This window comes from Stylophora pistillata, chromosome 5 (genome assembly GCF_964205215.1).
Source record: "Stylophora pistillata chromosome 5, jaStyPist1.2, whole genome shotgun sequence".
In the NCBI taxonomy this organism is placed as follows: domain Eukaryota; kingdom Metazoa; phylum Cnidaria; class Anthozoa; order Scleractinia; family Pocilloporidae; genus Stylophora; species Stylophora pistillata.
In genome coordinates, this window is record NC_142523.1 from 35,080,942 (window position 1) to 35,093,398 (window position 12,457).

Genomic DNA, 12,457 nt, shown 5'->3' on the forward strand with positions numbered 1-12,457 from the left:
CTTTTTTTTTAAACTACTAAGTAACCGCGTACTTGACGACACAAGAAACTCGAGCGAACCAAGATGTCAGCAACAAGTAGATCCGCGAAAAAACCTTCCAATGTAAGCTAGTTTCTCGTCATGTTAACACAGATTGGAATTTAACTGTTGTTATTTCCATCTTGAGCTTGATGGGATATATTTTATTTACTTTATGGGGTAGATTTTGGAGAAGAAAATCCACAAAAATCCCAAGTATGATCATATTGGTGCAACCGTTGACACGGGTAGGCTTTTTGAATGGAAATTATTGTAATGAATTCGGATGATTTGATCTTAAATCTGTGAGACTTGTTGCCATCTGATGAAAATATCTACTTCTACTTCTTAGGAGCCAGCATCTCGAGATATGAGCAAAAGATCGAAGAAATGCGGAAAAGTAGGTGACCTTACATCTCGTAGCTAATTAATTCAAACATTTAAAATTAAATTAATTCTTAAGTTTAATCTGTTTACTGGTTTTGATCGAAAATGAAATATCTTAAACTTACTTTGCTAGCTATGCATTAAAATAGCTGTTTTGCCCGCTGTCAATATCCACCTTTGGTCTGTAATTAAATATTTAACTGTCATCTGGATTGTTGACCAGATGTTTACTTCCTTGAGATTTCTTGTGAAGGGTATATTATTAACAAACTTCAGCAAGAGTACCATATAACCCCATACATTAATTATGCATTCAGTCTTTGTTCAATGGAAACAATTGCGATAACAATAGAACTCCACAGAGACTAGTAGTCTTTTTTTTCAAAATTTGGATTTTTTTTTAAGTCTTTTTTGAAACAGGGTATATTCGGCGTGTCTTGGCTTTGCAAATCAAGAAATTTGAGTCATTTTCCAGAGGTTTTTAATTTTGAAATATAATTGAATGTTCAGTTTTGCGTTGAGAGCTTATGGGTGGCGGCAAAATAATATCAAGGCTATCATCAGGCTGTAAAGTTTGTCAATGCAAAGTTTAAATAAATGTTTTATCTTACCTGTTCTTGTGGCTTTGGTTGATTTTTTCATTATCTTTTCGTGCTTGAGTGATGAAAGTAGATCACGAAGGCCGGTGCATACTGCGATGCAAAGAAACCTTCATTAATCTAGTCTTTCTGGCCTTCATAAAGGTGGGCGATATGGTCGATGTTTCCAAAGGGATCGTTTCCGTAGTGCTGATGCCACACATAATCTTGTAGGTAGTCATCGAAAAGTCCTTTGGATGTTCCTGTTTGAAGCAAACCTCGCTTGATTCCCCAACATGTATTTTCGATGCCCTGTGTGTGGGCACCAGTGTCTGGGTCAATGAAGTTTAGGCTGTGGTTTACTGTGAGATGATCATAGCCTTCATCATTTAGGCAATTGTAAGCTCTCCATAACTCGCTCATCACGTCTCTCCCCAGCAATACTTGAGCGCGTATGATGGGCAATAGTGTATCTTTGTCCTACACTCTACCTGAACAAGGCCTTGGTTTCTCGGCAAATGCCACCGAATACCCACTTTTCTTTGATGGCGTGACCTTGGTGATATCGATGAATAAATTTTGTTTTTTATGTGGTATTTGGCCAATCATAGAGAAGAAGAAATGCGTTGATTCTTCAGTGCATAGGGGACCTTTTGGGCATTATATCAATGCATATATTGTTATGAAAATTTTTTCGGTGAAAAGTAAAACAAAAAGTAAGTTTTGGAGGATATCTCCTAACTGATTTGTGTAGCATAGTGGTCAAGGCAATAGGCTGGTAATGGTCTGGTAATAATGCGTTGACTAAAGAGCAATGGTTCAAGGCTCAGAAGGGCTGCTCAGAAGGTATAAAAAGAAAAAAAAAGGACAAATTAGTGGGAATAAAGGGGAGAAGGGAGAAGAACGTGAGACAAAAATAGAGAAGGAAAAGCCACTCTCAATCAATTTCTCTTTTATTGAAGCAGTAAGTACTTATTAGTAATGTATATATGCTAAACCCTTGGGAATAAGTTATTGTCTTGAAAAACAATAACATGCATACATAATTAATGACATGGAATGCATAATTAATGTGTGAGGTTATATGGAACTTTTCCCCAAACTTCCAAGATAAGAAAAAATAAATCACCATAAAATAATTATGAAAGACTGTCAAATCCACTTCCAATCCTCACATTTCTCCGATCCTTGACTGTGACAAACTTAACATTTCTCCACATTTAACACTCTAGATTACAAATACAGAAAGGATGAAATTTTCAAGAGAATGAAGGTTTCAACGTTGACACAGCTGGTATGTTATGGATTTTGTCTCTTGTGATTGTAAACTTGAAGTATGACCAGACAGCCCTCTTACTAAACCCTTTAAGTCCCAGAAGTGATTAACATGTAACTTCTCCTGGTAATATCCTTACATTACTCAGCTAACAGGTAACGAGAATACTCAAACTTGTCTGGTAGAAGTTATCTTGATCCAACTCTAATTTCTTACAACTATTTGTAAAGAAATGTATAGCAATTAGAGGGGAGAATTAACAATCAGGTCTTGATAGTTAAAGGGTTATGGGTGTATTAGATAAGAGCCAAAGACTCTTAGTAGTGCCTGCCAACCTTCTCTCTCCCCCAGTTTCCCTTAATAAAACCCCCAGGTATTCCCTTGAATATGAAAGTTGCTCTCGCTTGGAGCGTTGGTCTTTGGACCAAACCAATTTTTCTCACCTTCTTTCCTCCCCCTTGCTTTGTCACTCATCCCAAATCTTCCACCCATTCAATATGGTGAATGGATATTTGCCATGCTGGATCTTGTGCTTGAAAACACACATCTTTGGCCAGATGAGTAAATTTGATCAACTGCTGGCTCATAGCTTAGTTATGCTGAAATTGAAATAAGCTTTGACAGGATCAGTTCTCTACAATGTAAGCAGAGGTTACCTCAAAGTTTACTTTTATTGTCTTCCCTTAAGAGCTAAATTGCCACAGCAGGACCCCTATACCAATGTTTTATAATTTTGTCAGAAGTAAACTTTAACATTCCTTTTCACTTTACTTTGCCCTATGACATTTCTTCCACATTAAGGAATCTACGCTGGCTACCAGTAAAAACAATCCTGTACTATCATGATGCTACCTTATCATTCAAATGTAAAACGGGTCTAGCGCCTGAATATTTGACATCTGAGCTTGTAACAAGAGGCAGCGTTTCTGGGCGTATAACGAGGAACTTTCAACAACTCAACATTCCCCTTTTTAAAACTACAACAGGTCAGAGGACCTTTTATTATGGAAGTGTAGCCATCTGGAATAAACTTGACTCAAGATTGAAACTATGTGAAAAACCAGCTTCTTTTAAGAGAGCTTTGAAAAGGCATCTCCTGAATGATTTTTTATTTAAATAACCATTCTATTCTTAAAGTTATAAGTAACTTATATTGTATTTAACATGTTATTAGTTAGTTTTGTGTGATTATGTAGTGTCAAGTATGTAAATTATGTAATTGTTCACTGAAAAGCCCCAGACGGGGATGTGTTCAATAAAATGTATGTATGTATGTGTGTATGTGTACTATGTATGTATGATCCAGGTGATTTATGAATTGCTTTCAATTATCAATGATATGGGTCATCTGCTTCTCAGATCCTTCAAGTTGCAGAGGCTGTAGGCTTGGAACAGGAAAGAAACAGTATATCAACGGCTGGAGGTTTGTTACATGTTGTTAGTTTATTGTAGGAGACTTAATTGCTTGACTGTGCCTTCACAAGCTAGCAAACAGATAGGCAGACTGAGAGAAGGACAGACAGAAATGCAGACAGGTTGACAATCATATCGATTAGATATATCAACTTTTGAGTGAAATAAAATGTCATTTGACCTGCAGATGAAATTTATGTACAGTAAAGCAATTAACCTTGCAAGTATGCTGCAGTTTAAGTAATTGTAGAAAAGACGCTTGTGCCTGAAGGAATTCAGTCCTTTATTGAATCGGATCCTGCACTTAATTCCAGGATACTAGTTAGGTGATGACTTTCTGAGGGTTCATCTCTCTTGTCAAGGAGTCTGATAAATTTGTAAACAAAATTTATTTCATTTGACCTGAGGGGCTCATTTGCAAAGATCATTTCTTTACTAGACTGATAGTACGTCATTCCGGACAGTTAGGTAGATAGACATCGGGACACACAGAGAGATACAAGACAGATGGGTGGACAGACACACCCTCTGAAACACAGACACACCAACAATCACATTGTTTATAACTGGGAAGACAAGGGGTCAAGACACTGACATGATTTATTTGTTCTTGCATACTTTTTTGCAAATCTAGTTCTTGAAAATTAAACAAAATGAACGAATTGATATTGTGCAATTTTTTTTTATGAAAGGGGAAAGTGTGATGTCAGATGAAACTATCACAGCTGAAGATAAAGAGACACCAAGAGAAGGTAAAGACATCCCTCCCTTAAATCTGGAAGATGATGAGGCCAGACCAGATTCCGCTGGAAGGAGCACTGCACGATCCACTCTACAAAGGTTAGATACAAGCCTTGTGTATTGGGTTCAACAGATCATTAATATATATACTTTGAATGTATCTCGAGGCTGCATGCTGTTAAAAATGCTCGACAAGCTAAGAAATACTAGAATTTAAGAAAAAAATATAAATATATATATGTAGGTATGATTATATAATATATTAGATATGAATTTTATAGATATAAGCTAGCCCAAAAATGAATAAAAATATGAACAGATAAAGTTAAATACAGTTCATACATTGACACCCTGTGAAATTGACATTATTAAGCCGAGCACGAAATTGTGCTAAAGTGCTCGAGGATTTGGTGACAATTGGTAGTTGATTCCATATGTGGGAAATCAGGTATAAATAGGACTTGTGCATGACAAGGCTGTTATATGAGGGCTGCACAACATTTAAGCCAATATTTCGTAGATTGTATTTAGTTAGCCGAGGTGTAGAAAATTGAGAAGTATAATTTGAGCAATCTAGTTTAAAACATTTAAAAAATAGAATGAGCGATTGCAGGATACGCCTTTGCTCAAGATTGTTCGTATCAGCCATTGCTAAGGAAAAGTCATAGGTGGTCGAATTACCTAAATTTAGTAATGTTTGGATCGCATAATGATTGATACGTTCAATGTTATATTTCAAGGCGTGAGATATGCCCAGAAGTAATGGGCAACAATATTCTAAGTGCGGTAACACGTAGGCTTTATAAAGGGGAATCGTAACGTCTGAAGGAATTAAACGCTTAATCCTCTGTAGTGCGGCTAACTTAATAAATTTCCAGCTAAACCTCAAGTTTTCAATGTTTCAATGGAGTTTTGAAAAAAAAATTCCAGATTTTTTTTCAATAGCTTTTTTATTTCCTTTTTGGGTTCTCATTACTAAACAAATTAAGTCTGTCCTCTTTAGTTGACGATGTTTAACAACTATTCACCGAAGTGGAGGTGGTTAGTGGTGGATATTTACCGAGCCGCGAAGCGGCAAGGTAAATATCCACCGCTAACCACCGACACTGAGGTGAATAGTTGTTTTAGTATATACTAAAACAGTGAGATAATATACACCACCGTCATTAATTTGAGTGATTTCTTCGCTTGTCAAGGATGCAGACGCCATTTTTTCTCGAGGTGCTCAGAGGTAAATAGCAAAGGATATTCGGAGTTTGACTAGCTAATCAGAGCGCGCCTTCAACGCTATCCACTGTTTTAGTATATACTAAATCTCAATATTCACCAAGTTTATAGAACAATTTCTTGTTTCTATTCATTTAGTCTTATACATGGTGTTGGAGAAGTTGACATACGAGATCGCGATGAAAAAGAGGACAGGGACACCAGCTTTAATGAAGAGCAGTTGGCAGTTCCTGAAGTTGAATCCCTGCCATATCTTTTGCTGGATGTAAGAGATGAAGATGCCTATAAGAAATGTCATATCATAGGAGGTGTGTACTCGTAGGGGTCATGTAGTTATGAGGGTGTGTCTTTGGTTTGGATTAATGTCTTTACCCAAGCAACTGCGCACCTACTCCTCCCCTAATGCAACAACAGTCAACTGATAACAAGTAAGGCTTGATTTTGGGTTAGGGGAGGGTTAGGTACGTGGCTGTTTTCCGAAACTGACACTGATCCATTTCTTGGAACAAAGAAAGCGTTCGACCTTCAAAGTAATTACGGAAGAAGTCAGATACATCCTATCGATGCGTTTTTGCAAGGGGAGCGCTCTGTATCTCATAGCCAGCAAGCGATATCAGCACTTCGGGTCGAACGGCTCGGCTTGATCATCAATGTAAAGAGCTGGTTTGTGTCAAAATGATAGGACCTGTCTCTTTTCACCAATCAGAATGAGGCCTTGATCATCACTAAAACGCGCTGATTTTTGTCCAAATAACAGGACTGCCACATTTTACTAATCAGAATGCTGCATACGTTGGCTGCGACTCTTCTTAGATCTTCCCCGGGCCCGTGAGATCGTAGGCTCAATATTTTTTTATAATATTTTTGTTGACAAACGATTGCGTAGATTTTTGTAGATATTAAAATCAGTGTATGTGTTGTAATCACTTGAGCGTGTGCTTTACTTCGTCCTTCGACCTCGATTTAAGCCTGAATCGTATCATCGGCATCATCGGAAATTTAGGTAAAAACAATTTTTGACCAGCATCTTTGATTTCACATTATCAGGAGGTCGCTTGTTCCAGGCACCCAGGCCAGAGGAACGATGCTTAGCAGTTGTCAGGGGAAACGTCAGTTCCTGAGACATTAGATATTTCATATCAGAGCGCCATTCAGTAGTAACTGAATCTGAAATATTTTTTCCAACACTGAACGTAAGTTTGTCAAAACTAACCGTTTTCTTTATTTACAGCTCTTAGTTATCCTTCTTCAATGCTATCAAGATCATACAACTATTTCACCAAAGAAATTCTTACATTTGTATCCTTTGTTGCGGAAGAGGGGTTATTCTGAATTTTATTGAAGTAATGTAAATTCGCGAAATTGCAACATACACCAAACTTAAGGGTTGCCAAACGAAATCAGCACATGGATACGCTTTCAGCGATCTTAAAGCCAAAACGCGCGATATTTTTCATAAAATCATAAACCTTTTAAATTCGTGGAATCCTAAAATAGAATGAACTGATTTCGATGTAAGCCGAGTGTTTCACCAGACACCATTAAGAACACTTACTTTGGAAAAGTAGTTCGCCATTAGCGTAAATTGCAACCAGTCCTTCATTTACGGCCAAACGCTGTCGTGCTAGTTAAAAAGATCATTGGAAAAAATTGATGTTCACGCGCCACGCAGACCTATCGGAGTAAGGCGCACAAAAAGTACTTTTGCGTCTCATTCCTAGTTTCTGTGCGGCACCCGAACATCATTTTTTTTTTCGCCGATTTTTTTTTTCTCTCACGACAGACTCCGCGGCCGAAAAGTTACGACTGCGCATAATCTGCCATTTGCGTCAGAGGCATTTTTTAAAAATACAACTTACATAGATTACTTGCTAAAATTTCTGGATTTACTATGTTGGTAAGGTCAAGATTTCAAGTGATTTGTTGTCTTTCCTTGATGGTTTTATCATTTTTTGTGTTCGCGTGCGATTCCTAACGTTAAAATATTGACAGAAAAATAAGCTGGGAAAGATAATAATACTGTATGATGAAGATGAAAGATTGGCTCCCACAGCAGCAACAACATTTGTACAGAGAGAGGTTGACAATGTTTTCATGTTGTCAGGAGGTGAGAAAAGTCAGAAAAGCTTTGGCTTTCAACGTTAACAGATTTCCAATAACGTACCGATACATTCCGAAAATTGCCGAAGATTTTCCGACGACCTTCGAAGGCTACTGACAGTCATGTTGACGCGTAACTAAATCAGAATCTACGAAGGTTGAGACTTAATTTTCAAGTATTTATCACCATTAAAGCTATAACATACCATAGCTTAATGTTACTATTGATGAGCTCCAAGACCACTATAGTAAACGGCAGTGATTCGTTTTGCAGGTCTCAAAGTGCTGTATAAGAAGTTTCCCGAAGGTTTAATCACCGGTCAAGTGCCACAATCCTGCTGGCCCCCCCCTCCCCCTTCACGAAAGTCATCTGGGAAAGCGACTAGCTCGACGAGACCCAGTCCAAACGCCTTTGCCGATCAGAAATGGTTTTATCCAGAGGGTATCTTTTGCAATGAAAATGAAACTTAACCAAGAATTCTTGTTACAGCAACGTTCAGTAAAAATGTTACGATGATTTCGCTAATAATTTATACTGCTCCAGATTGAAGTAAATCGAGGATTATCTTAGAGGGTCATACCTACAGCGGTAAATCTTGGGTGAACAAAATTGAAGAATTCTTAGGCCGAGAAAAGGCGTAGTTATTTGAAAGCGGGTGAAAAAACTTTTAACCTCCTGACTTCGAGAAGCGATTTACGAGTAAATTTTCCTTACAGTGCTGATACCTTTTATTTGCAAGAAGGTGACGAGAAATGACAAACTTATCAGCTTAAAGATGCCATCTTGATTTAACAAGTTATTTTTCTGATAACTATTTTTCAAAGAAGGCAGATCTGTAGTTTTCGTCAATCTCGTCGATAAGACCAATACTCTGTCATGTATGCGTAAGATATCTCCTTTTCTGATAACTATTTTTCAAAGAAGGCAGATCTTAAGTTTTCATCAATCTCGTCGATAAGATCAATATTCTATCAAGTATGCGTAAAATATCTCCTTGACTTGATTGCAGACCTGATAAAACTCCAGGACAAACTGGATGATGAACTTCTGAGTCAAGACAAGAGCAGTAAGTTTACGTGTCATATGATATTCTGTAGAATTCCATGAATGACAGTAGAGGTGGCTTATGAATGTAAAAAATTAAAAGAAGGAGAGAAAGAAAGACAAGTTGATGGATAATTGATCGATAGATCAAACGGACAGCTTTTTCCAGGCCGGCTCAAGTACGGCCTTGCTCGCGTCAGCTTTTACTGTGGGTTTTCTATGGGATTGCGCGAGCGGGATCGGATGGGTCATATGATAAAAAATACTTATTGACTTGGTGAAGTTGGGCTCAACGGGAAATTAATATGTCATGATTCATGGACGTCCTGCGCTCGGCCTGTACGTCATGACCTTGAACCAAATATTTTCCCGTCCCGTGAATATGAATATGAATATGAATATAGTTTATATCTGACCACTTGCAGCCCAGAAGCTGAATTACGGGTGCAGTGTAAGGTTGAGAACAGACGTCAGCATATCAGGCGCCTCTGGCAGCCGCTTCAGTCTATCGATCTCACCTTCCCACCCATCCCACCCCAGGGAAGGACATCCATCACACAGTAATCTCGTGTGTGGGAAATTAACGTCTCCTACCCCAACCCTGCAAGAGACGGGACCTCCATTTATTCGTCCCTATCGGAGAAGACTAGAATATCTAACCATTTCTTGATGTTATAGAAAGGTAGCAAATTCTTCTCAATTATTTTAAGACCTTGAGTGTTGGTCCGGCTGGGGCTCGAACCCTCGACCTCCCGCACAACAGTCCAGCGGTCTATCCATTGAGCTAACCGGGGGGACTGGATTTGTTTAATTGATTGATTGCTGCATTGTTAGACGAGAGTGATTAAATGAATAAATGGTTGAATGAAATAACGATTGAAGATTAATAGAAAGCACAGATTGAAACAACACAATTGCTATTTGACAGATGGACTCTCACTTTTTTCATTCACAGGCCGTCAGAGTTCCCGTTTGTCCAGTCGATCAGCAACGTCATCAGCGAGCAGAGCGTCAACTTCCGCCAGCTCTGCTACCAGTCGCAGCTCCAAACCTATTTGGAAATAATCCGATTAAGAATCAAGACATTTTTCTTTCCAGCACCGCTCATCTAAGGAAGCACGTGAAGGCCTTGGGCTTAGAATGGGCCCCGGTTCGATTCAACGAAGGGCTTTGAAAGACGGGCAAATGACATCGAATGTTAATTTTAATTTTGGACAAAGATTCATTCGATGAAGAGAATGGCTAAAGAATTCTTGAGCCTGCAGCATTCGTTAGGAATAGGTTGAAGTTGTGCAAGGTTTTGTCGAAATGTTAACAACCTTCATTTTACCATCGGGTGCTGGCACTCAATATACTCAGCATGTCCTAAACTTCATGTTCAGTCTTAACAATTAAACAATTATGCTCTTAATTATGCTACGAATAGAAACATTTTTAAATGTCCTAAAAAGTAAAAACATTCCGTAGGGAAAGAAAATAGGAAAGCCAAAGAAACAACGCAAACCCCAAAAGAAACCTTTGAAGCGTTTTAAGTTGTTTTTCAAGGGAAGGTTTATTTGCAAATCAGCCTCAATTTGATATGCTATCAAGTTTTCTTGTTTCGCGTGCCGAGCGCTGGCTATTTTTGTGAACTCTTCCCCTTCGCCTCGCACTTCCACTGAGATAATTGTATGTCCTAGTGAGCAATTTGTTTACCTGAATCTTAATATATCAAAGTAAATTGCAGTATATTTTTCTGTCCTGGACGAGAATCTTTTTTCATATTTGAAGGAATGAGAAAAAATGGATTTAAAAGAAAATGTCCCTTGTGCACATTCATAATTTTAAGTGTTTATTGGCTCGGTGAAGAGTGTACGTTATTAGATTTTGAGTGGAATGGTAGCCCCTGATTACCTGTGTGAGGGTTCCTTCACACGACATGTACTTGGAATAACACTTTGTAAATAAAATGAGAGACTGCAGCGAAATACATTCTATACTGTCATTTACCATCGTCTTTCTTTGTAAAACTGTTTTTCCGTTCAGACGCCTGTTTTTTGGCTGGTTTGTATGTGAACCTAGTAGGGCACTACGTGTACTATTGTTCTCTTACCTTAACGCTGTACAGATCTATAAAAACTCAAAACTCAATTCTAGTACACTATCTTCTATCATCATTATACAACCACTAGTTCTTTCCAATGCAATAAAAATTGTACTATATCAGTAGCCACGTGCAGTCTCAGACTGCCAATTTTATTCAAACGGCACTACTTTTAGTGTTGGTAAATAATGATCCTTCCAGTTTTCTTATGAATCTCGCTTTTCTTCATCAATTTCAGTATCGACCCTCTACAGCTTAACGTCGGCATGTATATTCCCCTTTCTGTTCTCTATACATTTCTCAAGGTGCTGACTGAAAGAAGACTTCCAGTAAATTATTAGACACGTGTACCTTATGCGTACCTATTTTATTCATTCCAGCGGAAATTTTTAAGCGAGCCTTGTCCAGCGGTTCGTGAAAACTCAGTATGCGTAATGCCGCGTAACGTAAACAAGTAATCCACGTTGGTAGCTGGGAATCTCTAAGGCGGAAAAATGGTTCCGGGTTGACGAGTTGAAGGATTGTTTGTCTTATTTGCCGTAATTAGTTTCTTTTTGAACGATCGATAAGGCACTTATGAGTTTTGATGAGGAAGTTTCGAGGAGCGAGCTGTCCGAATTGGTGCATTACTTCTCAAAATATCCCTTCCGAGCGCGGGATGCCAACTCAAAGGTGACATTTTCCACTCACTCATGTGAAGTCAAGATATAAAATCGATACAAACTTGTATCGGCACGTAGATTTATTCATGTTTTATCAAATGTATGGAAATATTATTCAACTATTTTATTCGTTTTCGTTTTATCAGATAGAGGGTATCCAGAAGAAATGTTTGCAGCTGTTTGCTAAAGATTACAAATTTACGGTTAGTCAATAAAATTTGTTAAATTCGATGTCCCGTCTCGAAATACTTCTAGTGATCGGATGACTTCTTGTTTCCTGTATGGAACTAGCGTGATATCCACTGTAGTTCCTTGCGTTTGCAATTTGGTATGACTTGTTTTGTTTATATTTAGACAATTACCAACAGCAATGGAGACTTGTGTAACCATTACCCACTTAAACTGGTTATTTTAGAGTCAAAGCTTTATTGTGGAGAATCGGAAAAGAACGAAAGGTAACTTTATACTTGTACTCTGGAGGATTCGATATTTGTCACAGGCGATGGGTTAAATTACTAGTTGCTTTTGAAATTCTGTCAGCACTGACTTTAACATCTGATCTGAATGAAAATGATTAACCTTTAAGGAAATGTAGTTCATTCTATGTTGAAGTGTCAGAAGGAACAAATTGAGTAAGATTTCCGCACCGCCCCTTCCTATCGTTAAACAGATCCATAGTCACAGAGGCAATCTATCGTTTTTATCATTGTTTACTTTATCCAAGAACTGTATCCATAATGGGGCTAATGGAACTCTCATCAAAAATTGAAATACATTGCCTCATCAATTTAGTGTCAGTAACCATTCAGAGCTTAATTAACACTCAGTTTATGGTATGATTTTTACAAAGCAAATAGCTCTTTGTAGCCACAACATTTTTTTAGCAAAGAATATAATTTTTCTATTAACACTAAGTAAAACATTTAG

General features: G+C 38.0%; 2 protein-coding genes across 3 annotated transcripts in view; both read left to right on the plus strand.

Moving 5' to 3' along the window:
- The first annotated feature begins 7 nt into the window (after positions 1–7).
- LOC111332497 (centrosomal protein of 41 kDa) lies at positions 8–10,752 on the plus strand. The gene is made up of 12 exons (XM_088760204.1): positions 8–102; positions 203–266; positions 371–418; positions 2,216–2,277; positions 3,619–3,682; positions 4,365–4,512; positions 5,779–5,948; positions 6,872–6,939; positions 7,633–7,747; positions 8,015–8,182; positions 8,751–8,807; positions 9,741–10,752. The coding sequence occupies exons 1-12, from the start codon at positions 64–66 to the stop codon at positions 9,848–9,850; spliced, it is 1,113 nt and encodes a 370-aa protein (XP_088616330.1). The 5' UTR covers positions 8–63; the 3' UTR covers positions 9,851–10,752.
- A 560-nt stretch (positions 10,753–11,312) lies between these two features.
- The window catches only part of LOC111332470 (phosphatidylinositol-3,5-bisphosphate 3-phosphatase MTMR14), a 29,928-nt gene continuing 28,783 nt past the window's right edge, over positions 11,313–12,457 (plus strand). The window contains exons 1-3 of one of the 2 annotated variants that reach the window (XM_088762235.1): positions 11,313–11,540; positions 11,677–11,733; positions 11,885–11,985. In XM_088762235.1, the coding sequence (XP_088618361.1) occupies positions 11,445–11,540; positions 11,677–11,733; positions 11,885–11,985 (254 nt within the window). In that variant the 5' untranslated portion in view covers positions 11,313–11,444. The remainder of the gene's footprint in view (positions 11,541–11,676; positions 11,734–11,884; positions 11,986–12,457) is intronic. The other variant, XM_022937811.2, reaches the window with a different exon arrangement.